Below are 23,515 nucleotides of genomic sequence, written 5' to 3' on the forward strand. Positions count from 1 at the left end.
TAATAAAAAACTATTTTAAATAGTAGTAATTTATTAATAGAATAAAGTATTACAGAACTATATTCGTTATTATAACAAAAACTCCAAGAAAATATCTGAACAAGTTGAACAACTCAAAATTGGGCATTTTCTTTCACAAAAAAAGTCCCACAAATTTGGTCCTGTGTTGAGTCAAATAATTTCATAATATCCAAATCAAAAGAACAGAACATCTTTTGCTCACACGTCATCAAATAATAAAATGAGTTCATTGACTTTTTGTGAGAACTCTAAACAAGATAGGATGGTTAAATTAACTAATGCCCTCTATTTGGTATTAGGAGTGTTATTTCTCCAGGCCCTCTTACGCACATCACAGACGTATGCCCCATTCATTGCAAATGATACTCGTCGACTCACTTTTGCCAAAGAAACTGGTTTGCGCGTCATCTCAGGGTTACACTTGGACTATTTGAAGGGTAATCTTTTTACTTTGGCGTCCTCTTTAGTCGCCGTTTTCATTTCTTTGCTGCTTATGGTGACTAAACACAACTTCATCGCAACACCATTTTTGTTCGTGTCAGTCGTCATCTTGCACTTCGCGATTTTGACTATAGACAACGACTCTGTAAAACTGATAGATGATGCTGCCGCCTTTGCGTTAAAAGTATCGAGTTTTCCAGTCTCACAAATTGGGGGGTTGATATTACAGTTCTTCCACATATTGTCTGAAGCACTTCCAGTGGCAAAGGGGTATATGACAATATGGATTAACGCCTTCAGTGGCTCTAAAATTGTATTTCCAAGTGCCTTACTTTTTGTTCTAGCCTTTGGCTTGATCAACAAGAAGATGCAACTCGCAACATGTTTATTTGTACCGACACTCGTGTTCTTCTTATTTGGTTTAGATGTGACGGCAGAATTTTCTAAGACGAATGGAACATTTGTATCAATCCAACTTCTCTTGTTATCGGTATTTCTCTTAGTGTGTCTCTTCAATGGGTTTCTTCAAATCGAGGCTTTCATATTAGCCCCAATTTACATCGTCTCAATCATATTCGCTTCGCAACAACTCATGTTATTCATTTCCACATTAATTGCCATTCCAAAGTTTTCTCTTGACATTCTCTTCGTCACAATTTACATCATGTTGTTCTGTTTAATCTTCTTCAAGAAGATCGGGTCATCTCTCGTGCCAGCGTTCCTCGTGTTCTTAGCTCTTAGTGTGTTGCTCGGTACTATACCAATCGTCTATTTAGTCCCAGTGTTCTTCTTCACACACTCCTTTGCTTCGTAATACACTTCTTTTTACTTCTTGTCGAGTAATTATTATAATACATTTTATTATAATAATATAATAAATTGGAGTTTGGTCATAAATAGTACATTGAAACTATAATTATAGTACTTTAATTCATAAGAGTGGTTTTGGGTGGTTTGGTTGGTCCTCTACAGTCGCCATTTGTCTTGCCTTTATTCTTTAAGAACGCCTTCCATGATGTTACCCGTTGTTGTCGAGAATTTTCCCAGTCGTCCTCCTCTTTCTTCTTTTTCTTTGCGATTTCTTGTTGGTATTGCATTTCCTCCTTCTCGCGTTTAAGATTTGCTTGTCGCATTTTCTCGGCGCGTTGAATCTTTTCTTCTGTGTCAATGATGATCTTCTGCGAACGCTCTGCTATCCGTTTTCTGTACTCTTCACTCTTAAAATCAATCGTCTCGCCACGCTCTTTCAGCTCTTTACTCAGTTCAATTCGCGATTGCTCGATAATGTCAGTGTATTTTCTTCTTTGGTCTTCGTCTTCCAACGCTTTCATAGCCAGCGACAAACACGAAATAGCGGTATCTGCCAGTTGGTGATGACATCTATCTGGATGGCACATGAGTGATATCTTTCTATATTTCTTTCTGATCTCTTGATTTGATTCTTCGGGGAGTACATCAATTATATCAAACGGATTTTTGTACGTCGTCACTCTTTTAAGCATTTCAAGTGTTTTTGGTGAGACGTGGTGTTCGTAATCGATTTTCGTCATTTCAGATTTCTAGTTTCAAATACTAAAAAATTCAATACACATTGGAAACCAAAAAAAAACTATACTTATTAGTTACGAAACCACTGCTGATTGATTACAAAACATGAGTGTCCATCTGGTTGTCGAGTGTGACTGCAAGGTGTGGGTTGTTCATGATACATTCCTCGTTCAATTTTTCATCAAGGCCCTCCATTTTCTGGTGGATCACATCAACCAATTGACTCAACTCGACATTTTCAAATTCGTTTTGAGCAATTCCCTTCGTTAATCCGACATACACTATATCCAATTTTTTGACGTTTTCAATGTAATAATCCTTCACATAATTCTCCTTGGCAATTTCGTCTTTCTTCTCCGTGTCAACCAAATTTGCCATTGTGGCATCATTAAATATAGGAAAGACAGCAGAGGAACAACTCTTCTCGATGACTCCAGTGTTGATCTGAACCTTAAACGGTTTGACAGTCTTACGAAAAACTTCTTTGGACCGCTCGATGACGGCTTTACACTCCGCTACACATGCCACTTCCCCTTCTTTACAGAGTCTCTCCGATATCGCGTCGATGCAATTCGCAACATCGCTACAGGAATCACCACCACGTTCCCGCATCGGTAACCCAATGCCGTTCACCATTTGCGCGGCAACTAACCGACACCCTTTGGCAAACACTTCACCTTCTAGGAGTAACAGTTTATCGATATTTCGCTGAATGCAGTCACAGTTGTCGCAAAGAGTTTCTGCAGTGTCGCTCATGACGATTTGCATCACCAAGAATGTTTGTTGAATAACATCAGAGATGGCGTTTTTAATATCTGTGAAAGTAAGGGAGTTGACTTTTGAAGTGAACTCCGCAACAATTTTCTTGAGATCGTCGAGCTTTGATGTTGTCAACTCTTTAATGGATGGGTGGACCAAATTGTCGCACTCGGCTTCGACTATCGAACACAATTTACTAATAGGATCGTTCAACGATTTGACGTTTTCACTCACTTGCTCGACTAACTTCTGGTACTTGTCTGGTGGAAGTTGCTTTGCGTTGGTTTCTATGATCGAAGCGGAGCGCAAACAGACCGTTCCGTACTCGCAGACATGAATCAAAATATCTTGAAATGAGCGGTGGTGATCGTTTCCCATGTCCAAGTGAAAGCCTTCAATTAATATAGTCGCTTGGGTGTTTTCCCACGACATTTTGTGTATGTTTTAAGTTCTTTCGAGTTCAATAACTAAACTAATGGGATTTTATGTCAAGAAACAATCCATGTTATTAAATGATATATTATTTAAAAGAAAATACTATACAAGTATTGCTTTTAAAAATAGAATTAATTATTAAACTCATAGTAATCCCATGTAATTCATTGTGTGTTTTTCTGTTTTTGTCTCAAATGATTATACATTTTTTATTATTTTTGTTTTTTGATTAAAACGTGTTGTTTGTGGGTTATCATATTTAGTTTTGCCATCTGCTTTTAATAAAAACAATTGAAAAAAGAAAATGTTTTTTAAGTCGGAGAAATATGGTTTGTTTAAACTATATTTTACTATATAGTATAACGGAAATAAAATTGTATTTATAGTTAAACTTTGTTATTTATTATTCATTTTATAATTCAATAAGTTCCGTTAAAAAAATATGAATTATTCAAAAACAATGAAAAAGAAAAATGTATTATTATAATATTATTTAATTATTATAATTGTTATTTCCAACTTTATCCAATTTTATTAGATAAAAACAAATTTAATTTTACTTAAAAAATTAATTAAAATCACACACAAACAAAACCAATACTACTAATACAACAACAATCAAAACTTTTTAAACTTTTTGATATTTCTTTTTGGTAAATCGAAATGTATATCATTGTCTAACTTGGTGACAGAACGCCCCAACAATTTAAAGAAAGTGGCAACATTCCTATGGTTTTGGAGATATTTAGTCTGATACCCTTCCTTTTTGTCTGTTTTTAAAAATTGAAGTGATTCTGGGATTTGTTCCAAATCGAATACCGAGCTAAGTACAACAAGTTGCTTAACTCTCGAATTAATCAAATTGGATGCTTTCAATTCATACTCTTCAAAACAAACCACTTCACATGATTGTGGGAAAGTGATGACACTTGCATATCCACTTTGGAAACTGATTTGATACAATGTTTTATAATATTGTAAATAGATTTCCGTTACCATATTTTGGACAATACTAAGCGACTCCAAGTTATCTGGAAAATACGTGTTCTTAGCCCTTAAATCATACACGATAAGTTCCTTTAATTTTTTATACTCTAATAAATTGGTCGAGTCGTCACACCCTCGTAATACAAGCCGAGTGATGGTGTCACTTCTTTCTGGTATAATTGTGTAAAGGCACGTCAATTGCTCTAACTTTTTGGGGAAAAAGTCTTCGGCCTTTACGTCTATGTGACACCGGTCCACATTGAGGACTTTGAGTTTTGTCAAGTTCTTTAAACTGATTGAAACAACGTCAGTTCTAAGTGTCAGTTTTGTCAACTCAGAAAACAAGTCCAAGTTGTACCGTTGCATATCGACTCGGTTCAAACAAAGCTCTTTAAGGGCATCACAGTCAATCATGCGAATTTGCTCGCGTTTTGAAATGGACAGTGAAGTCACTGTTTTTGGTAAGGTCTCGACTTTATTTGAAAACCCGAGAATGACATTCTTTAACTTGACATGTGTACTATTAACTGGTATATTTTGTGCGTCGAGTTTTTCGACTGTTTCTGGTGACAAAATTTGAAGAAATTCGTTTTTCACTTGCAAATGAGTCACTGACAATAACTGACTCAAATCGACATTAAACTCAAAATCAGTTGAACTTGGCGTTGTAACGAATGCCTTGAGGGGTAAATACTTATTAATAAGTTTATGAGAAACCTTTTCATTGGGGCATACTCTTATCTGCATCTCACCAAACTGCGTTGATATGATGACTGATGGGTTGATGCCATAGAACCACTTATGGAATGTTACAATCCCGATGTCAAGAATGTTTGGCACTGCCATCACATTTTTGAGAACGTTAATAGTTTTAGGCTCGAGGACGACTTTCTTAAAGTGGAGGTGCTGCAAATTCTCAAAAAATCTGAGTGGAGGTGTTTTACTTAGAAACACCCTCAGAAAGTCGTAGTACCTTTGAACACCAAAAACTTTGAATAGATTGTCTTCACAACCAGTGGTATACTCAAATGAGACTTTTCTACACTTCATGAAGTTATTTTTAAAACAGAACCGCCGGTCGTCCATGTCAACTGCAACATCTATTAATTTGTTTTGTATAGTTTTGTCTACAGAAAATACATCACATACCAAAGGAACGTCTATTTGGTCTGCGTTGTTTAAAAATGGAACTAAATTTATTTGGCCCGCTGGGATTGAAAGTGTCTGAATGTTTGGAAATAAGAGTAATTCCTTCACAAGGGATATCTGCTCATCAATACGGTATGTCGGTTCTGATATGCCCGGATGACGCAGAATGGGTTTATACAATGGGTTTTTCTTAAGAATGTCAACACTTATCTGGGCTGACTTGGATATTTGTATAAACATTTGGGCAGTTTTGTAAGAGTCAAGGTACATAACCACATTAGCCAAAAACACAGAGGCAAGGCGTGTCATTAGTCGTTATCATTTTTTGTTCGTAACATGGTTCAGGAAATTTTTTTTTTGCTTGAAAATTATTTTGGTCTTTTTTTTTATGTATTTTAAAACTTTCATCTTCAGTTTGATCAAAACTATTGGATTATTATATAATTATTATTAATATTGGTAATACAATATTTTTTTGATTTTTTTATAGATTTATTATTTAGTATTTAAATGGTTTAATACTAGTTAAAATAGTATTAAACTGTTTTAAAAATTTTTTTATTTATTTTAATAAAAGTATATATTAAAATAATTAATTATTATTCATCTATAATATATTTTATTATATTTTATTGTTTTTCTATAGTAAATATATATAATTAATATATTAATTAAATTTGTAAATCATGGAGTAAAGACAATCCAAATAAATGTTTAACTTTTTTATTTGTTTTTTACTCACAACAAAGGTAAAACTCCTTTTTTGGACAATAACATTTCAATAACAAAAATTAAAAATAGGGTTAAATCAAAATAAAATATAACTCGTAAATCAAATGAGACGGGTTTTAAATTCAAAAAAGATCCGTTAAATGAACTATCCAAATCCATGAAAAAATACCAAATAACAATGGATAGTACAATACAAGTAAATCAACTCAAAGAAAACATCTCGATGTTATCAGTATATGACTTGAAGAAAATAATAAAATATAAAAAAGAAACAAATAAAAAAGTGAAAACTTTATTGGTGAAAATTGAAGAAGTAGAACAATACATAAAAAATAAAATAACTGTCAATTAGAAAACAGTAAATAATAATGAAATCGAAAACAATTGTTAAAATATTATTAAAACTAGGGGTTCAAGAAAAGGATCGGCAACAACAAATAAAAATGACAGACCTATTGTATTGAAACATGTTTCAAAACAAAATTGTGAAATTATCGTGAAGTTGCTACAATTAAGAGATGAACTAAGTCATGAATTTAAAACAAATTAAACAATAAAACGAAATTGGTTTAACCAAATACAAACCTTAAGTTGATTAACCAAATGAATATGATAGTAAATGTCACAAAACAGTTATCATGAAATCGTATTGTTTGGAAACCATATTTTAAAAATAAAAATATCGATTCTGTATCAATAAGTACACTTTAAAATATATTTAATGATATAAATCCAAAAATACAAAAGAAAAACGTATTAAGAACTATTTCAAAAATAAAATGTACAACTGAAGAATATAATTAATTAATATTTTTGTTGGAACAATAGATAGAAACCAAATAATACAAAGGTTGTGTCAACTTAAAACATCAGATTATGATAGTTTTCTTTTATATTTATTCTAAATTGTTATATGAAATCCAAAGAAGTTGCGTTTTTTGTTTGTTAATAAAAAGCTGCATATTTCAAACAAGTAAGAAAAATTGAAAAGATTTTCAAATTAAAGAAACAACAAAAGTTGTTTATATTACTGATAATTGTAATCTAAAGAATGAATTAAAAAATAAAATTGACTTTTCGGCGCTATATTCAACCTTTAAATATATTAAGAGTTAAACATAATTGATTCTTTTTGCTGTTGTTATTTGAACTTTATTATCATAAAGGTTGAGGATTACCAAAAAAATGTCCAAAATCTTCACAATATATTCATCAATTATTAAAAGGATAAAATAACAATGACCTTAAATAGCTTTTTGAATAATATTTATTTTCTTGTGTTTTTGAATTTGGATTATTTAATTATTAAAATGGTTTTTTATATTAAAATTTTATTATTAAATTTTTGAAAAAGCAGAGTGTTTACACTAAACTTCTGTATTTTATTTTTTGAAAATTTTAATCCTTTTTTATTTTATTGTTTTATACTTGGCATTTTTAGACTTTTTCTAAATATTAACAATAAGTAAATTATGTTTTATTATGCTATATTTATAGACCAAGTTTTTTTATTTTTGAATATATTTAATTAGTATAATTAAATGATATTTTAATTAAATTATATAAAACATTGTTTTTATTTGATTCTTCGTTATTTTTTATTTATAACAAACTATGAAGTAAGTTTTTAATTTAAAGTAACGACAATCCATATATTATTATTATAAAACTATAATAAACTATAAATAATAATAATACCCAATAATATAAGCCCAACATTTTTTTTTACTTTTGAAACTGAAGAAATGTTGAAATTATTTTAGTTATATTATTTTTTATTAGTAAAAATTGATGGAATTTAGTAACGTAATATTCAAAACTACAATAAAAAACATGCTGTTTACATCTACTAATATTCAGGATAATAAACAAATATTTGTTTTTTTCAACTATTATTAGTTTAAAAAACAATTTGAAATTTTTTTTTAATGTTTCATTGGTTTTTTTATTGAATATGAATTTTTGTAAAAGCGAAAAGGTTGTTTTCCAAATAAAGAAAAGTAATTTATAACTACAAAACCAAAAATTATACGTACAAATGTCAAGCTCCACACCTCAGCAATCCGAACAACCTGATAAGGATAAAAAGGTCGGTGTCATAAGCCGGATGAAGAAAGCTGGATTTGACCCGATTTCGAATAAGATTATGCAAAGTATGAGTGCAATAAAAGTCACAAAGCTAACCTCCACTTTGAAGTTCCATAAATCACCCAAACACACACTGGTTAAAATTTTTCATGTTTTACAAAGTTCGTACATCGCCAGCTTTATATTATCAATCGACTTTATTCTCAGTTTGTCGTTGTGTGTGACGCATGTTATTACAACGTACTTTACCGATAAAAATGTTTTGAACAACTTCTTGTTTTACGACTTTATAGTGAATTGCTACTTTCTTGCTACCACTTTCTATCAAATGGTGCTCTTTATTTTCAAAAGACAGGCGAGTGCGTTTGTGGCAATGATTATGTGTGTCATTACATTTATACCAATTTGTTATTATCAAGTCACTGAAGAGAGTATATTCAAGAATTGGAGTGAACACTCTCATATATATTCTTTGAGTTTTGTTCGTATCATATACAGCAATGTCCTTCTTGGAACCATTATCAACTTCTTATGGGTTGGTAAAGACCAAAAATTTTATGACATTGTATCCACAGCTGTTAAAGCGTTATTCACGATATTCACACTCTTATTTTTTTCCTCGAATTTGTTCCACTTCCTTGAAGGTTTTGATCCGGAGTCTGCGTATCACGAGTGGCACAATTGTATCTATTTTTGTGTGGTGACTGTTACAACAGTTGGTTATGGTGACATAGCTCCCAAGTCTTTACTTGGCAAGATATATTGTATATTTTATATCATTATGTTCTTCGTCATCTTTCCAGTCTATGTGACCAAACTCACATCTTCGCTATTCTCGTGGAAAAAGAAGAAGACGTATAAATTCATGAAAAACCACTTTGTGTATACTGGTGATGTTGAGGTCCTTCCTCTATTAGTGAATTATCTTAAAACGGATTTGGTTGCAATTCTTCCTACCTTCACATGTGATCCCGTGCAAAAACGGGCGTATAAATGGCACTTCTATGAAGGTGAGAGTTCTGACGAATTAGATCTTAAAAACATTGCAGTTGCAAGAGCGAAACGAGTCATGGTTACTTCGGATGGCGATGATATGCTGACGTATTTACGATGTGAATTAATACGATCATACTCCAAAAGTTATATTGTGTGTTATTTGAAGAATGATTACATGAACGACCTGTTTTCCCGTCTTTCAGTGGATGTTATCAATGAATCAAATATGTTAGTTCTAATGGTCGGTGAAATTTGTACAACACACTACATTGAGGCGTTTCAATCAATGTTTTCGATGACCAACAAACCACATGTGAACATTTTGAGAAGCATGAAAGTGCCACAACAGTCTGTTGGCAAAGAGTGTCGAGAAATTGTTAAGGCCATGTTACTCGACTTTTCAGTCCTTGTGGTGAGTATTGAAATTGATGGCAACATGGAGTACTTTGACTCAATGAAACTGGTCACAAACGACTCGTACATGTTTGTACTCTGCACACTAAACAAGTACACAAAACTTCGGAATCAGATGAAAGACGCCAAAGAGAAAACAAAGAAGAGCAAAAAGTCTCAAAAGGACAAGTCTATTGACAAACCCAAATCAATGAAGACACAGATGATTGCTGACAACGCTAATGATGAGAATATACAAACAACAAAGGACCAAGAAGACACAAAGGTGGAAACAATTACTAAGTTTGAAGGAGACAAACACTTTGTTATATTTGGATATCATGAAGGTGTGTTTCTGGTCTTAGAGAAGCTCCGAGAAAGAACGAAGAGCTCCTTAGTCGTCGTTGTTGAAAATTTGGAAGCAATTCAGAAGGATTGGAAACGCATTAAACAACTTGGAAACGTCTTTGTATATATTGGGGATGTGTTATCATTAACTACGTATACTAAGGTCAAACTTGCGAAGTCAATTGGTGTTTCTGTGATGTCTTTTGACCCGAAAATAGACTCAAAGACTATTGTGGTGACCAAACTAATTCAAGGATTTATTAATGAGAGCAGAGAGGAAGAAACATATCAACAAAACCACTACATCCACATCACATGTGAAATTAACGACTTTTCCAATTCGAAATTTGTGAAACGGTTTGCTAGTCCGTTTTCTAAGAATTGCATATATGAGATGTTGAGTAATATGTGTTATTATAAAAAGAACAGCCATGTGTGGAACGACTTAATTGGTGTGACAGGAACATACGGTATTACCAAGGTGGATGTCCCTGATGAATTGGTTGGTGCACAGTTTAGTGAGATGTTTGGTTTGTTGTTTGAGAATGGGATAAAGTGTCTGGGTGTTTTAAAGAGTAAAGGGAATAAAGGTGTCAGAAGTCTTGTCATCAAGAAAAAGATGGTACTTGAGAAAGATGACGAAGTCTTTTGTATTGTTGGGATCAAACAGATTGAAAAGTGCAACGAGCAGATTAAGGCAATTTCAGTTGGGAGCGAAGATGGAGAGATCGAAAGAAAACCAACAAAGATGCACACAATCAATACAGCCGTCTGTACTGAAAAGGATTCAATTTTTGATAAAGAAGCACAAACCACAAAGGACCAAATCGTTGTGAAAGTTGAAGACTCCGACGACGACAAGAGTGAAGATAGCGAACAGATGGGTACTAAGAACAGACTAAACGAAAAGTCAGTTTCTTCTGAAGAAGGATCTTGTGACTAGAAAGTCCATCTTCGCATGATTAATTATCTAGTTTCATAAACTAATAACTGCACTTCATTTTTCTTTGTTGAAAATGATATTTATTATTATTATAATGTAGTTAGTTATAAGTTATTAATTTATAATTATAGTAATAAAAAAACTAATAAGTTCAATGCCACGTAAGAGTAAGAAGGATGTCACAACCACCAACGAAGATACTCCTTCCAAAAAAAAAGAGGTGGGAAAAAAGACGACTATAAAACAAAAGGTGAAGGTTGAAACAAAAACAGAGAATAAATTGCCAAAGGAAAAAAACACAGTGACTTACATTGGGTCGGTTTTGCTTGGGTTATCTGAGCTTCAACTTGTGGTACCGTATTTACAAAATGTGAAGTACGCCAAACGATTTTTGAGAGTATCAAAAAAAGCACAACAAGCTCTCATGTTGCTCAGAAAAAATGTCATATACCCAACAGAACTATTGGAAGTATATCCAGTACCCCAAAAGAAGTTTTCAGTGAGTGACTTTTGTAATACCACTTTTATAGAATCACCATTTTGGCAGGCGGAGTTTGTCAAAGCATTTACTTTGATTCCAGAGGTGACGATCCTTGAAATTCCATACTCACTGTTATTTACGTTTCGAGTACCGGAATCAGTCCAAGAAATTCATGTGACAGACAGCCCCCAAAAATACACCGACAAGGTAACGAACAATTTTAAATTGTTTGCAAACAAAATCACATCATTTTGTGCAACAAACGTGTCGGAACTCATGTGTTACAAAAATGTTGAACGGTTCTCGCATGTAAACTTTGCATATTATAAATTAATAACACCCACTAATTTCCCAAAGTTGAAGTATGTGCAATTTGATGTAAACAAATATACACTCACTGAAAAGGTCGTCCGTGCATTTACGCAAGTCATTTCGGAATTCAATTCGCTGAAAGTTGTTATTGTGTCAAACGACCATGAGAATTATAATGGGACTTATCATCTGTTTGACAAAAGAAATGTGACGCTGTGTGTCAGAAATTTCACACTACAAATGATGAACACAAAAGATTTGATTCTTCTCGACACAAAGAATTTTAAAGTTGAAGACTTTCATTCAAAAAACACACGGCAGCTCATATGTAACTACTTCGACAAGTACATGCCTTTTAATATTGTGATGACAAGTGGTAGAAACGTTTACGATGCGTCTGTTCGACGTATTGATTTGTCTAAATACCCATTTTATGGGTGTTGTCAGTTGAATAACATTTATGGGTACTCGTTCGACATTCCACAGAACGTTGATGAAATAGTTATGAAGGACAGTGTCTCTTTAATGAACTTAGAAAAGAGCAACATAAAGAAACTCACTGTTCCAGTTAATTACAACATTCCACTTGTTCTACCAAAGACTTTAAAAGGATTACAATTCCCAACTGACGTTGTCAATACAGTAGAAAACCTGGGAGAGATTCAATTTGAGGATCTTGGGATCGACGTTGTGAGGAAATTGAGTGTGTTACCCGACTCTTTAACTTCATTGAAAATAAGAATTACGTCATACTCACCATCACTGGTGGGATTGACCAATTTGAAGGAATTTCGAAGGTGTGGACAAAACAAAAGAGATCGATTTGAATTTCCTGAAAGCTTGACTGAGCTTCATATGGTCAACTTCAACGGGGATTACTCGGACGGATATGACAGTACTATCAAAAAGTTGGTTCTAATCAACTCGAAAATTCCACCAAAGAGCGACAACATTAAAACCCTGATGGTGCGGTGGTTCTATATTATACACAATGACATCAACTTAAACCAATTTGTTCGAACAAAAGAACTTCATTTAAACCTTGTTGGTGAGGAAGTCCAAATAGCTTTTCCGTTAAATTTGCGTAAGCTGTTTCTTACAAACGCAAAAATCACAAATATAAATTTGGAGTTGTGTACTAAACTCGTAGAAATCTGTTTTGACACCGTTTTCTACGAATCACTGCACTTGCCAAAGTCTTTAAAATTCATCAAGATGACAAACGTCCCAATTTATGAAGACATGTTTGACGTGTTTTATAATTTAAAAAATCTTCAAGTGGCGTTCTTGCCAGATGTTACGGAGTTTCCAAGAGGCTGTCTTGTCCCATGTACATTGAGTGGGAGTTATCCTTCGAGGGATCCGTATCGTGCTGAAGAAGAAATATTTCGCAGAGGAATTTTTTCGATTTTTTCTTTGACGCCGTGATAATATCATAAGATATTCTTCATATATCAACACTCTATAGGCATTCTGATCTAATGAATTATTATTATTTAGTAAAGTATTATTAAACATATAATATATAAAAAAGCTATAAAGTATAGTTCATTTATTACTAAATTTAGAAACCTCATCGCAAAGAGTCTGGAGCCCATCGACAGGCTTCTCTGGCATTGAAGTGAAGAACTGAGATAGGTTAAGCCCGAATTTATCTTGGTACTCCCCTGCCTGAACACACATTTCGATTTTGTCAAGTTGAGCACAAAACTTAGCCACATCCGTTTTCTTCTCTTCAAACTCCTTCCAGCAATTGACTATTTCTTCTCCCCGCTCCTTTGGAAGTAGTTTAGACATCTCCATTATTGCTTTCTACTGTGTTAATTTCTTTCAAGTTGAAATGGAATTTGTATAACATTTTGGATAACACAAACCAGTTCTCTTTCGTGTTTGTCCTCAGGAGTGACTGGGTCGTGTGGTGTGATGTCACCAACTATCGCCTCGGCCATGTCGTGGCACAACGAAACCATCACTGCATGGGACCGGTCGATTGTTGGTGGCGCAAGTATCATCGCCATGACAGCCATTCGATACATGTGGTCGCTTATGCTCTCAGGATTTGGCACTTTGCAATACACCCACCCGGTTCGGGGAGTGTGTTTGAGTTTGTCTATTAAATGCAAAAATTCGATGATGTGTTGTGCGTCTTCCATTGGTATTTGAATGGTTTTTAATTGAAGTTTGATTTTTCAATTAATATAGTTTTAATACTATATTAAATAGAATTTGTTTTGTTGTCATTTGTATTATACTTTATGATAAAAATGTTAAAAAATAATAGTACAACTAAGTCACATAAATTACAACAACACCTCATAGAGTTGTTTGTCTGTTGGTGAAAAGGCACTTGGCGTGTAAAGACCCCAGTCGAAGTTGTCCTTGCAAAGTGTGGTGTTTTTTCTGTATTTCTGAATTTGGTTGATAAGTCCGACTAAAGTATCTTCATGTTGATCGGGAAAGAAAGTGTTGCCATGTGGACTGATGACTGAATCCCAAACATAAAGGTGCGTTGCACTTGTTGAGTTCTTAAAGGTAATTAAAGTCAAGTTCAGTGTGAACCCCCGTTCAATTAAAACAGAAGCTAAAAAGTTGGAAAATGCAGCTTCTCTGTTTCTACAGACTGTTATCATCGTCTTGGGCTTATTGTCATTATTTCTAACTTCGTCTTTGACACTTGATAATTTGTTAAAATTGACTGATAGCTGTGAAGCTTTTGTTTTTCGTGCCTTTTGAATTAAAATGTTCATCTTGCGACAAAAAGTGTTTGACAAAAACTCCATGTGATCTGGACTAAACACACGGTCTTTAAGAATTGCCTCTTTACCAATTAACACCTTAAGTGCATACGTGGATTGTTTCGACTTCTTAAAGGTGATTCTTCCTTCTTCCCATAGAAAGTGGTATATCAGCATCGCAGTGGAAATTGCGCGTTTGGAGCGAGACTGAAATGAATGTGCTTCACGGCTCATCAAATGGAGGTTCAAAGTGGTATTAATTTTGGGTTCTTATTACAAAAGGGTAATCATTGCAGTTATATTGGTGAAAATCAAATACATTTAACCATTAAATGGGTATTCTTGTTTTTTGGTTATTATACTCTTTAAATGTCTCTTCGTTAAATTATCATTTTTATTATCGTTTCTAATCGAATAAATTAGTTAATATATCAGATAAAACACGTTTTATTGACAAGAAAATAGTGAAAAGGCAAATACTTAGAGATTGTATAAGTTTGTGACATTATTAGAAATTTGTTACAATTATCAAATGTTTATTTTATTAGCAGTTTTGAAAAATTTTTCAATTTTCTTTTTAATAAATGTAATTTAAAAAAATGGTTGAATAAATAAAGAAATGAATTTGTTGAGCTCAAAATGTTGAATTATTTCGGGAAATTATTTCAATTTCTATTGCATTTTGCTCTAACAAAAAATGTTTATTATCTGTAAATATAGAGTAAAAAATATTATAATAATTTGTCCATTATATAAATCAAAAATCGCAAATTCCATCAAAATTGTTACGCGTATAAACCATAAATAAATCAATATCAACCAACTTCAATCTGGACATATTTTTGTTTAATTATATTTTAGTCTAAAATTAACTTGAACTATGTTTGGTTTAATATTATTATTTATAATTAAATTATTATATAATTGAACTAATCTGGTAAAAAGGAGTTTAAAATGAAGAAAATAAACTCGAACGAACTCTATATAAAATAATGTATTAAAATATTATTAATAATAAACTTGTTTTAAGTCTACTATTTAGAGATATGAATCAGTAACTTTTGTAATAAATAATTGATTTTCTAAGTTAAAAATGGTACAAAAAGTTGGAATGTGAGTTTCAAATTTTTAATTGTTATAAATTATTATAATTATAATTAAAATTGTTTTATATAAAATAAATTATATATTTACCGAGTAATCCAATGCTTACAGCTAATATTTTTATAGTTTCGATTCAAATTAACACCAACCAACAAACTTTTAATGTCTAGAGCATAGGAATTAAATTACAAATTGGTTTGTTTTTTTTTTCAAACACACTTTTTTTTAATTTTAATTTGAAAAATTTAATGGTTTTCTCATTATATATTTTATTTACCTCGTTTTAAAAAACACCTTTTTCATTCTATAACTTTTTAGCCAGTAACACACAAAATATGTAATAGCTTGTGGTGCTTTTAAAAACTGTCCAGAGGCATAATTCTGTCTGACAACATTAAAAGTCCCCAATTTTCATTCTTCAGAATACTTACTCTTGTAACTATTATGAAAGAAAGTCCATTTCTCAGCTATTATTTAAAAATCCTTATGTCACTACATTCCTTGTTCATACTGGGGGATGCGAATGTGTTCTTTTTGCTTTGGGTTTATTCAATAGTAATCCACTTAAAGTGAATATATGGATAGTTGGTGGAATAAGTGCTCAAACAGAATGTTTAGGTGCGTCTTTAATGCTCCATATTATAGGCAATAGAGCATTAAAAAATTCACTGAACTGAAGAATTTTTTGAATTTATGAACAAAACCAAATATCTTTTCAAATTCACATTTTCTATAATTTTATTTGGATTGTTATTGGAATTAATAAAATAAAAGTTATTATATTAAAATAATAATAATAATGATTTATTTTATTAAAATACTACGTAAATTATGAATAATTATAGTTTGACCTTTATATTATTTAGTTGTTGTGTAACTAATAAATTTAATTTAATAATAATATTCAACGCAAAAAAATAAAAATACTTTGTGAATTTTTATTTTTTATATAAATGTTGTGCTCTTAGTATAAAAAATCGGGAATAAACCTCATAACAAATAATTCACAAAAGAGAGATAATTTTTTTCAAAATTCAACGATTAGGTTATATGACTTCATATTAGCAAATCAAAAGGAAATAAAAGGTTTCGAACTTCAAAAAAATAAAATGGAGAACATAAACGACTTAATTCAGAAAGCTTTTGGAAACGCTTCCGTGAGCCCTACTGTGAAAAACCAGTCGATGGCCTACCTTACTGAATTTCTGAAGAAACCCGAAGCCTTTAATTACTTCCAACCACTCATGACAACACCTTCCACAGACCCTCTTCAGTTGATTAAAGTGAATTACGGTTCAATGATTCTTCAAAAGAAGTTGATGTACAATTTCTCACAGATTCAGCCACAAGTTCTCCAACAAATTAACGAATTTGTCTTTCAAAAAATATTTGAATTTCAAAAGAGTCAATTGATTGTGAAACAGCTCTCCCTTGCCATTGTCGCGTTTACATTACACGACCAGAGTTGGGGGAACTTTATCGATACAATTGTGAATAAAATACCAAACACATCTCAAAATGCCGAATTACTCACTTCAGTCTTTTTAGAAATTGCCAGTGCAGCAGAAAAAATGGATTTGGTTGACTCTTCAATGAGAGCCAAGTTCATTCAGATTATCGCACAAGCAACTCCATCTGTTCTTGACTTTGTTGTATCTATGAACTCACAGAATAGTATATCCTTCAGACTTGTTTGTTCCAACCCTCTTTTACTATAGTTTATAGTTATAAAAATAAATAAATAAAATAACACAGAAGGCCTCGGAGTGTTTATCGTCTTGGGTGAAAAATAGTGGTGTTGAGATCACTTATTATAGAAACTCACAAGTTCTTCCTTTCTTGTTACGACAACTTCAAACCCAAAATGGAGAAGCTGCTTCGACTGTTCTTGATGACTTCTTGTTTAAAATGATGCAAACGAACAAGGAATGCCAAGGACAAAAAGACGCCATTCTGAACATCACGGTACTGATTTTGCAAGAGTTTGTGAAATACGTCGATGTCATCCAAAAAATCCCGTACAGCTGCTTCTTCACTATTTCCCAGTTAATTAGTATGGACGCTTACACATACATCAAATCGCAATACTCTCAAACACTTTCTGCTTACCTCAACTTGTTAGTTGTCGCTTCAAATGTAGTTGAGGAAAACACCATTCACGATGTCTCAGAAGCAGCCATTTCATTGTTAGAAACGCCGTCATCGAAAAGGGCACAAGAGTCGAAGGAATTGTATGAATTCTTCATGCCATTTGCGAAAGCGATGTTAGAAAAGGTTGTGACCCTTCATATGGATTGCAAAAATTTAGAGGGCGAAGATTTGGAGGACTTTCTGCATTTCAGAGAGACGTCCACTTTTTATTTGGTCAGAAAGTGTGTGGACACGATTGGAAGTACTTCTTCAGTGAATATGTTGGTCTATTTATGGGAAAATGTGACCAACAAAGAAGTCATTTTGGCGTCTTTAGAAGCTGCGTATGAAGACTTGTCGATAGTCTCATCACAGCAACTCATCAACTTATTTTCGTATTCCATTCAGCTAGTCAATCAAAACACGAATGTACCAAAACAATTTATAAAAACTTTAATTGTCACAATAGGTGACTACGCAAGGTACTTTGGAGAGAACTTCCCGAACGTTATAGAGAGTTGTGTGACGTTCTTGATGAAGTACGTTGGAGCGCCAGGCTTTGGTGAAAAGGCTGCAAAAGCACTTAGAAACTTAGCTGAGGAGTCTGGAGAAAAAATTGGGTCATACCAAAGCCTCCAACAAATGTTCCAAAATGTGGTTGATACCATCCTTCAAGGCAAGTTAAAAGGAAATGAAGTGCAATTTGAGGATATAATTATCGCCTTTTGTATGTCGCTTGGAGGGAACCAAGGAGCCGTGGAACAATTGTTTATAAAAGTTGTGAATGTTTTAAATGAAACGTCCAACACATTGACGGACTCTACTATTAATGCGTTGTGGATATTAGAGACCATTTTCATTGGGTTAAAGAAGTCAAAACACCACAACGAAATTGGAATGATGATCGTCAATTTCCAGATTCCTCAATTGCTTCATAATGTCATTCAAAATGGAGTGCAGAGGAAGGCGAACAAAGTGTATGAAAAGGGGTGTGCGACGTTGGGTGTGATGTATGAAGTGACGCGGCGAAACAGTTCCCAGTTCTTTGGACAAACCACTTCATTACTTACACAGGGGTATGTACTCACGAAGAATGGATTCTTCATCTTTTCGCTCTCGAAAATCATCGACGCACTGTTCGAGTTTGACGAATTCAAACAACCGTTGAAAGAACAGTGTCTGCCACTTATTATGGAAGCGATGAAAAACTGTACAATCGACGCGAACGATGTGATCATCGATATCACAGATTGTATCTTCGGTATTGCTAAGACAAACGTCCCGGACAATTTTGTCGAAAGTGCGATGAATTGGTTGGTCTCGTTTTTGAAGGTTGCTGATAGAAGTGCATATCGTGGGATTTGTGACCAACTCGTTGATTTCATTATGCAAAATCGCGTTAATAAATATATAGAGCAACCAACTGTGATATTGAGTATCATGGAGAGCGTTGTCTCGTTGTATTCGAAGGACCGAGTCGACAACGCAAGCTTTGTGTTACGACTCATTTACAACAAAAATCCGGGTGTCTTCTGTCAGAATATGCAACTGATCTTTTCGAACAAGTACCAAGTTCCAGACGGGTTCAAACAATCACTCCTCCCAACAAATCAAAAGTACACTAAAGAGCAAATCAAAAAGATTCTGAGTGACCTCTTCTTCATCCTCAAGGAAACTGCATAACTTTCTTTTTTTATTTTTCACAAGTCAACACTTTCATTATTTTTTTATGGTAAAGTTTACGTTCTTATAGACCTTTCAATGTATACAAAATATATTTACTTTGGTTATATTTGGGTTTTTGTATTGATTCGATGGTGTTTTAATGTGATGAATTACTTGGAAATATATTGAGAATTGTAAATTAATTTCGATGACAATTACAAAAGGCAAACCACTTTTTAAAAATTGTTACTTCGTTTATGTTATAATTTTCAGTTCAAAATACTGGACGGCTTGGTTATAGAAATTATGATGCAATATGAAGAGAAAAAGATGTAAAAATGAAATTAAGATTTCTCATTTAACTCATGAAGCACTTAAAGATAGCATATATGGTTCCTCCAATGCCGAAACAGATGAGCCACAACAACAAGCAGATGATGAAGTCCATTCCGATTTCCTTTGTCTTCCACCAGATGGCCAATGGTGGGATGAAAATACAAAAGATGATGATAATGATTGTGTCAGTCTGGTCGTCTCCCATTTTGTATAGTGATTTTAGATCGGTCCTTATGAGGCTGCGCGCACGTGGCGTTACTTATGAATTTTGGATTTGTCTTTTTTAGCACATATCCTCAATTACCCGTTTTTCTGTGTATTAACGAGGCTTTAAAGGTTGTTAATAAAGCTGTAATTTTGGATATTAATTTGCTCTTGTTGAAGTCTATTTTGAACGATATGCAGCCGTAAAAACGGGAAGGACTGCTTATACAGAATTTTTTTTGTTGGTTTTGTCTTGTCTTTGTTTTTGGAATCTAAATTTCAAAAAATGTCCCCAAAAACTTATTATAATAGAATTAAAATTTATTATTTTTTAATAACAACAACTATTGTTGAAAATTATACTTCGCTTATAATAACATACTATAATTAACTAATTGTTTTTTTACTATCGAAAATCAATCAAAACTAACTGTTTTTAAATTAATTAAATAAACCACAATAATACCATTTAAATATTATAAATTGTTAATGGAGAGAGTACAATTCCTTGAGAAGACCAATTTACACTATTTGTGATTATTTTTATTATTCAATTTTTCAAGTAAAATGAATAATTCAAAATATCACAATTTATTGTTTTTTTTATCGAAAGTTCTTTGAAAACATAGAAATTATATTTTGTTGTAAAAATGGTTTTTTATTTCATTAATAATAATTCTACTTCTTAGACAATCATCTGTAAAATAAAACTTGTTTTGCGTTAAACTTGCAATCTATAATTAATAATACAAACATTAATAATGTTATAATTAATCAAATTACATTTATGTTATAAATTATAGTATAAGTAAAAACATGAATGAAAAATGCAACATATTAATTGTGGTATTAATAAGAAAAACAAACCAATCCCATTTTGAAAGAAAAAAAACAAATTTATACAAACATCCTGTTTTTGTGCAAATTAATGAATTTTTCTAATTATTTCGACTTTTTTAGTTTTTTTCATTGATTATTTGATGGTGTTATGCATTTTTTAACATATGCCGCATTTTTTTTTGTGTCTTAAATGTGTTTCTTTTTTATATTTTAAATGTTATATTTTTAACCTAATTATAGAATTATTAAAAATTTAAAATTGTTGTTTAAAAAAAATTATAAAAAAAATTCAAAAAAATAAAACTTTTTTGAAATTTTTTAAGAAAAAAATTTCTTGTTTTTTACTATGAAAAATATTATTAATATAATTATTTAGCTATTATATTTTTTTGTTTATTTATTATACAAAATTTATATAATATTGATAATTGATACAGTTAAAAATGATGAACAAAACATATATCGAATACAAGACAAAAGCAGAGTATAAATTGCACTAAAAAAGCTCCAACTCAAAGCACCAACCATTACTTATACTATTTTCAATACAACACGCTTAATATTGTCCCAAATCATAACTTTTTAAACAATCCACACAAGTGCATTGAATTGCACCTTAGATTTCAAATCATCTTATTATAAAAAATTTTCGTAACGTTGTTAAAAAATTAACAATGTATGGAATTAAATAACCAATACTTTTTAATTGAATAGTAATTGTTTGTTTTAATTTTTTCACTAAAAATAACTTTATTACAGATACCCAAAAAATAGCCCGGCACAAAAAAAAACAACCGGCAAACCATAAATTTATAGTGTATTATTGTTTTTTGTATTTTGCCATGTTTTTTCAAATTTTTATTGAAAAAAACATTAAATAGTTTTTGGAAACCATTTTGCCGGTTGGTTTTTCAAGTATCTTTGAATGTCTGAAATAATATTTATTTTACATTAGTATTGAAAATTTGTTATTTATTTTGGTATTTCTATATATATAACAATATTATGTAAAACTATATTAAAACTATTTATTTCATTAGTTCTAATGTTTCTATTATTTTATTTCCAAATAGATTCTCAAAATTACATTTTTATTAATAGTCAAACTGTTGTTATTGTTATAAATTAATTATTAATTTAAATATATTTTGAATAGCACAGATATGGGCTCAACAAAATCAATGAGTATATCCTGAAATAGTATTAATCGTCGAACTGAATAATTAACCTCCACGTCAAAAAACTAACCATATAATATAGTAAATTTAATTATAAAATAACCATTGAGATTCGTTCTGAAATCCACGTCATTGGACTTTTAAGATGGAAGACTAGAAACTTAAAAAATAATGGAAGCTAACATAGTTAACGAAGAAGAGTTTCAAAACATTATGAAAGAAATCCGTGCGAACAAACCAGAGAAAAACTGGGTCTGTTTGACTTATGAGGCACCAAAAAGTAAAAACTTGGTTGTTGCTGGGTCTGGTGATAAGGGTGTTGACGAGATGAAAGGTATTTTCCAGGAAAACCAAATTTACTTCGGATTTGTCAGAGAAACCGACCAAATTGATGACTCTGTTACTATTAAGTTTGCGTTCATCAACTATATCGGAGACAAATCTCCAAGACTCCAAAAGGCTGGTGTTGGAATGCACAGATCTTCGATCCAAGACAAGTTCGGTCAGTTCCATGTCTCACATATGTGCTCTGATGTCAATGATGTCTCCGATAAAATCATCATCGAAAAGATTAGAAACGCTTCGGGATCGGCTGTTCACGTTCTCTAAGTCTGCTAATTCACTCAAATTTACTTTGATTTTCTTTACTATACTCTTTTGTTTTATAGAATTATTATTAATAATTGTTATTTTACAATGTATTATAATATTGTTTTATTAAAATTTAATTATATATAATAGATTAAAAATAATTATTAATTTTTAATAAATCTGAGACTGATAATTGAACTTAATTTTTGAAATATAACTTTTTATTAAAAATAAATAATTCATCTTTTTAATCTAAAAATATAAAAGAAATAATGGTTTAATATATTAAAAAATGTTATTAGTTAGTAGTGTGAAATTATTTTGATTTACTTAATAACGATATTTTAAACAAATATTATATCATGTGGTAACAAGGAGTGATGAATTGCCAACTACTATATTGATAATAATTTATTATATAAATTTATTAATACAATTATTTTAATGTGACACAGGTAATATCATCTACAAAAAATACAGAAAAAATGTAAATATAAAAATTATACAATTATAGTATATTAACGATTATTTAGTAACAATAACAAAATATTTTACACGTGGCACTTCTATTTATACGACAACAATATTTTATGGTAAATATAGTAATAGAGAATAGTTTAGATTTTGGAAAGAGACCACGTCATCGGCTTACAGAGTGTTGACGTGTCTGCTTTGAGGTGAGGGTACTGATATATAAAGGGGCAGACAACTAGGAAGTCAGAAATCAAATGGATCCAAATACATGGACTGATGCAACAGTAAAAATGTTTAAAGACGCGCAACAAATCGCTTTTCAGCGAAAGGCGCCGTATATAGTGCCGATGCACATGGTGCAAGCAATCTTGGACGACGAGCAGAACATTGTTGTCCGAGTGGTTCAGATGTGTGGAGGTGACGTGATGAGGATGAAGAATGCAGTTAATGAAGAGATTGGGAAAGTACCAGTGCAAGACCCTGCGCCTGTTGAAGTTGGTCTGCACCCATCCTCACAACAAGTCCTGCGACGAGCAATGGAAAAACAGAAGGTGATGGGTGATACGTACCTTGCACTTGACACAGTGATCTTGTCACTTGTTGAGGAGAAAGAGGTTTGAGTGCA

The 23,515-nt window shown here is 32.1% G+C and overlaps 11 protein-coding genes across 11 annotated transcripts; 6 read left to right on the forward strand and 5 right to left on the reverse strand.

The window, feature by feature from the left end:
• Window positions 1-283: 283 nt before the first annotated feature.
• On the forward strand, window positions 284-1,276 carry EIN_170770 (hypothetical protein; the record flags this gene model as incomplete). The annotated part of the gene is made up of 1 exon (XM_004183840.1): window positions 284-1,276. The coding sequence occupies one exon, from the start codon at window positions 284-286 to the stop codon at window positions 1,274-1,276; it is 993 nt and encodes a 330-aa protein (XP_004183888.1).
• Window positions 1,277-1,388: 112 nt separating this feature from the next.
• On the reverse strand, window positions 1,389-2,012 carry EIN_170780 (hypothetical protein; the record flags this gene model as incomplete). Its single annotated transcript, XM_004183841.1, has 1 exon — window positions 1,389-2,012. The coding sequence occupies one exon, from the start codon at window positions 2,010-2,012 to the stop codon at window positions 1,389-1,391; it is 624 nt and encodes a 207-aa protein (XP_004183889.1).
• A 94-nt stretch (window positions 2,013-2,106) lies between these two features.
• EIN_170790 (hypothetical protein) lies at window positions 2,107-3,201 on the reverse strand (the record flags this gene model as incomplete). The annotated part of the gene is made up of 1 exon (XM_004183842.1): window positions 2,107-3,201. One exon carries the CDS (start codon window positions 3,199-3,201, stop codon window positions 2,107-2,109), a length of 1,095 nt encoding a protein of 364 aa, XP_004183890.1.
• Window positions 3,202-3,822: 621 nt separating this feature from the next.
• On the reverse strand, window positions 3,823-5,649 carry EIN_170800 (hypothetical protein; the record flags this gene model as incomplete). Its single annotated transcript, XM_004183843.1, has 1 exon — window positions 3,823-5,649. The coding sequence occupies one exon, from the start codon at window positions 5,647-5,649 to the stop codon at window positions 3,823-3,825; it is 1,827 nt and encodes a 608-aa protein (XP_004183891.1).
• A 2,461-nt stretch (window positions 5,650-8,110) lies between these two features.
• EIN_170810 (hypothetical protein) lies at window positions 8,111-10,840 on the forward strand (the record flags this gene model as incomplete). Its single annotated transcript, XM_004183844.1, has 1 exon — window positions 8,111-10,840. One exon carries the CDS (start codon window positions 8,111-8,113, stop codon window positions 10,838-10,840), a length of 2,730 nt encoding a protein of 909 aa, XP_004183892.1.
• A 154-nt stretch (window positions 10,841-10,994) lies between these two features.
• On the forward strand, window positions 10,995-13,061 carry EIN_170820 (hypothetical protein; the record flags this gene model as incomplete). The annotated part of the gene is made up of 1 exon (XM_004183845.1): window positions 10,995-13,061. The coding sequence occupies one exon, from the start codon at window positions 10,995-10,997 to the stop codon at window positions 13,059-13,061; it is 2,067 nt and encodes a 688-aa protein (XP_004183893.1).
• Window positions 13,062-13,181: 120 nt separating this feature from the next.
• EIN_170830 (hypothetical protein) lies at window positions 13,182-13,786 on the reverse strand (the record flags this gene model as incomplete). Its single annotated transcript, XM_004183846.1, has 2 exons — window positions 13,182-13,445; window positions 13,508-13,786. 2 exons carry the CDS (start codon window positions 13,784-13,786, stop codon window positions 13,182-13,184), a joined length of 543 nt encoding a protein of 180 aa, XP_004183894.1.
• Window positions 13,787-13,933: 147 nt separating this feature from the next.
• On the reverse strand, window positions 13,934-14,602 carry EIN_170840 (hypothetical protein; the record flags this gene model as incomplete). The annotated part of the gene is made up of 1 exon (XM_004183847.1): window positions 13,934-14,602. The coding sequence occupies one exon, from the start codon at window positions 14,600-14,602 to the stop codon at window positions 13,934-13,936; it is 669 nt and encodes a 222-aa protein (XP_004183895.1).
• Window positions 14,603-16,581: 1,979 nt separating this feature from the next.
• On the forward strand, window positions 16,582-19,285 carry EIN_170850 (hypothetical protein; the record flags this gene model as incomplete). The annotated part of the gene is made up of 2 exons (XM_004183848.1): window positions 16,582-17,163; window positions 17,231-19,285. 2 exons carry the CDS (start codon window positions 16,582-16,584, stop codon window positions 19,283-19,285), a joined length of 2,637 nt encoding a protein of 878 aa, XP_004183896.1.
• A 2,711-nt stretch (window positions 19,286-21,996) lies between these two features.
• Window positions 21,997-22,434, forward strand: EIN_170860 (coactosin, putative; the record flags this gene model as incomplete). Its single annotated transcript, XM_004183849.1, has 1 exon — window positions 21,997-22,434. One exon carries the CDS (start codon window positions 21,997-21,999, stop codon window positions 22,432-22,434), a length of 438 nt encoding a protein of 145 aa, XP_004183897.1.
• A 710-nt stretch (window positions 22,435-23,144) lies between these two features.
• On the forward strand, window positions 23,145-23,510 carry EIN_170870 (chaperone Clpb, putative; the record flags this gene model as incomplete). Its single annotated transcript, XM_004183850.1, has 1 exon — window positions 23,145-23,510. One exon carries the CDS (start codon window positions 23,145-23,147, stop codon window positions 23,508-23,510), a length of 366 nt encoding a protein of 121 aa, XP_004183898.1.
• Window positions 23,511-23,515: the final 5 nt, after the last annotated feature.

Source organism: Entamoeba invadens, assembly GCF_000330505.1.
Source record: "Entamoeba invadens IP1 unplaced genomic scaffold scaff_1105074725591, whole genome shotgun sequence".
NCBI lineage: Eukaryota > Evosea > Mastigamoebida > Endamoebidae > Entamoeba > Entamoeba invadens.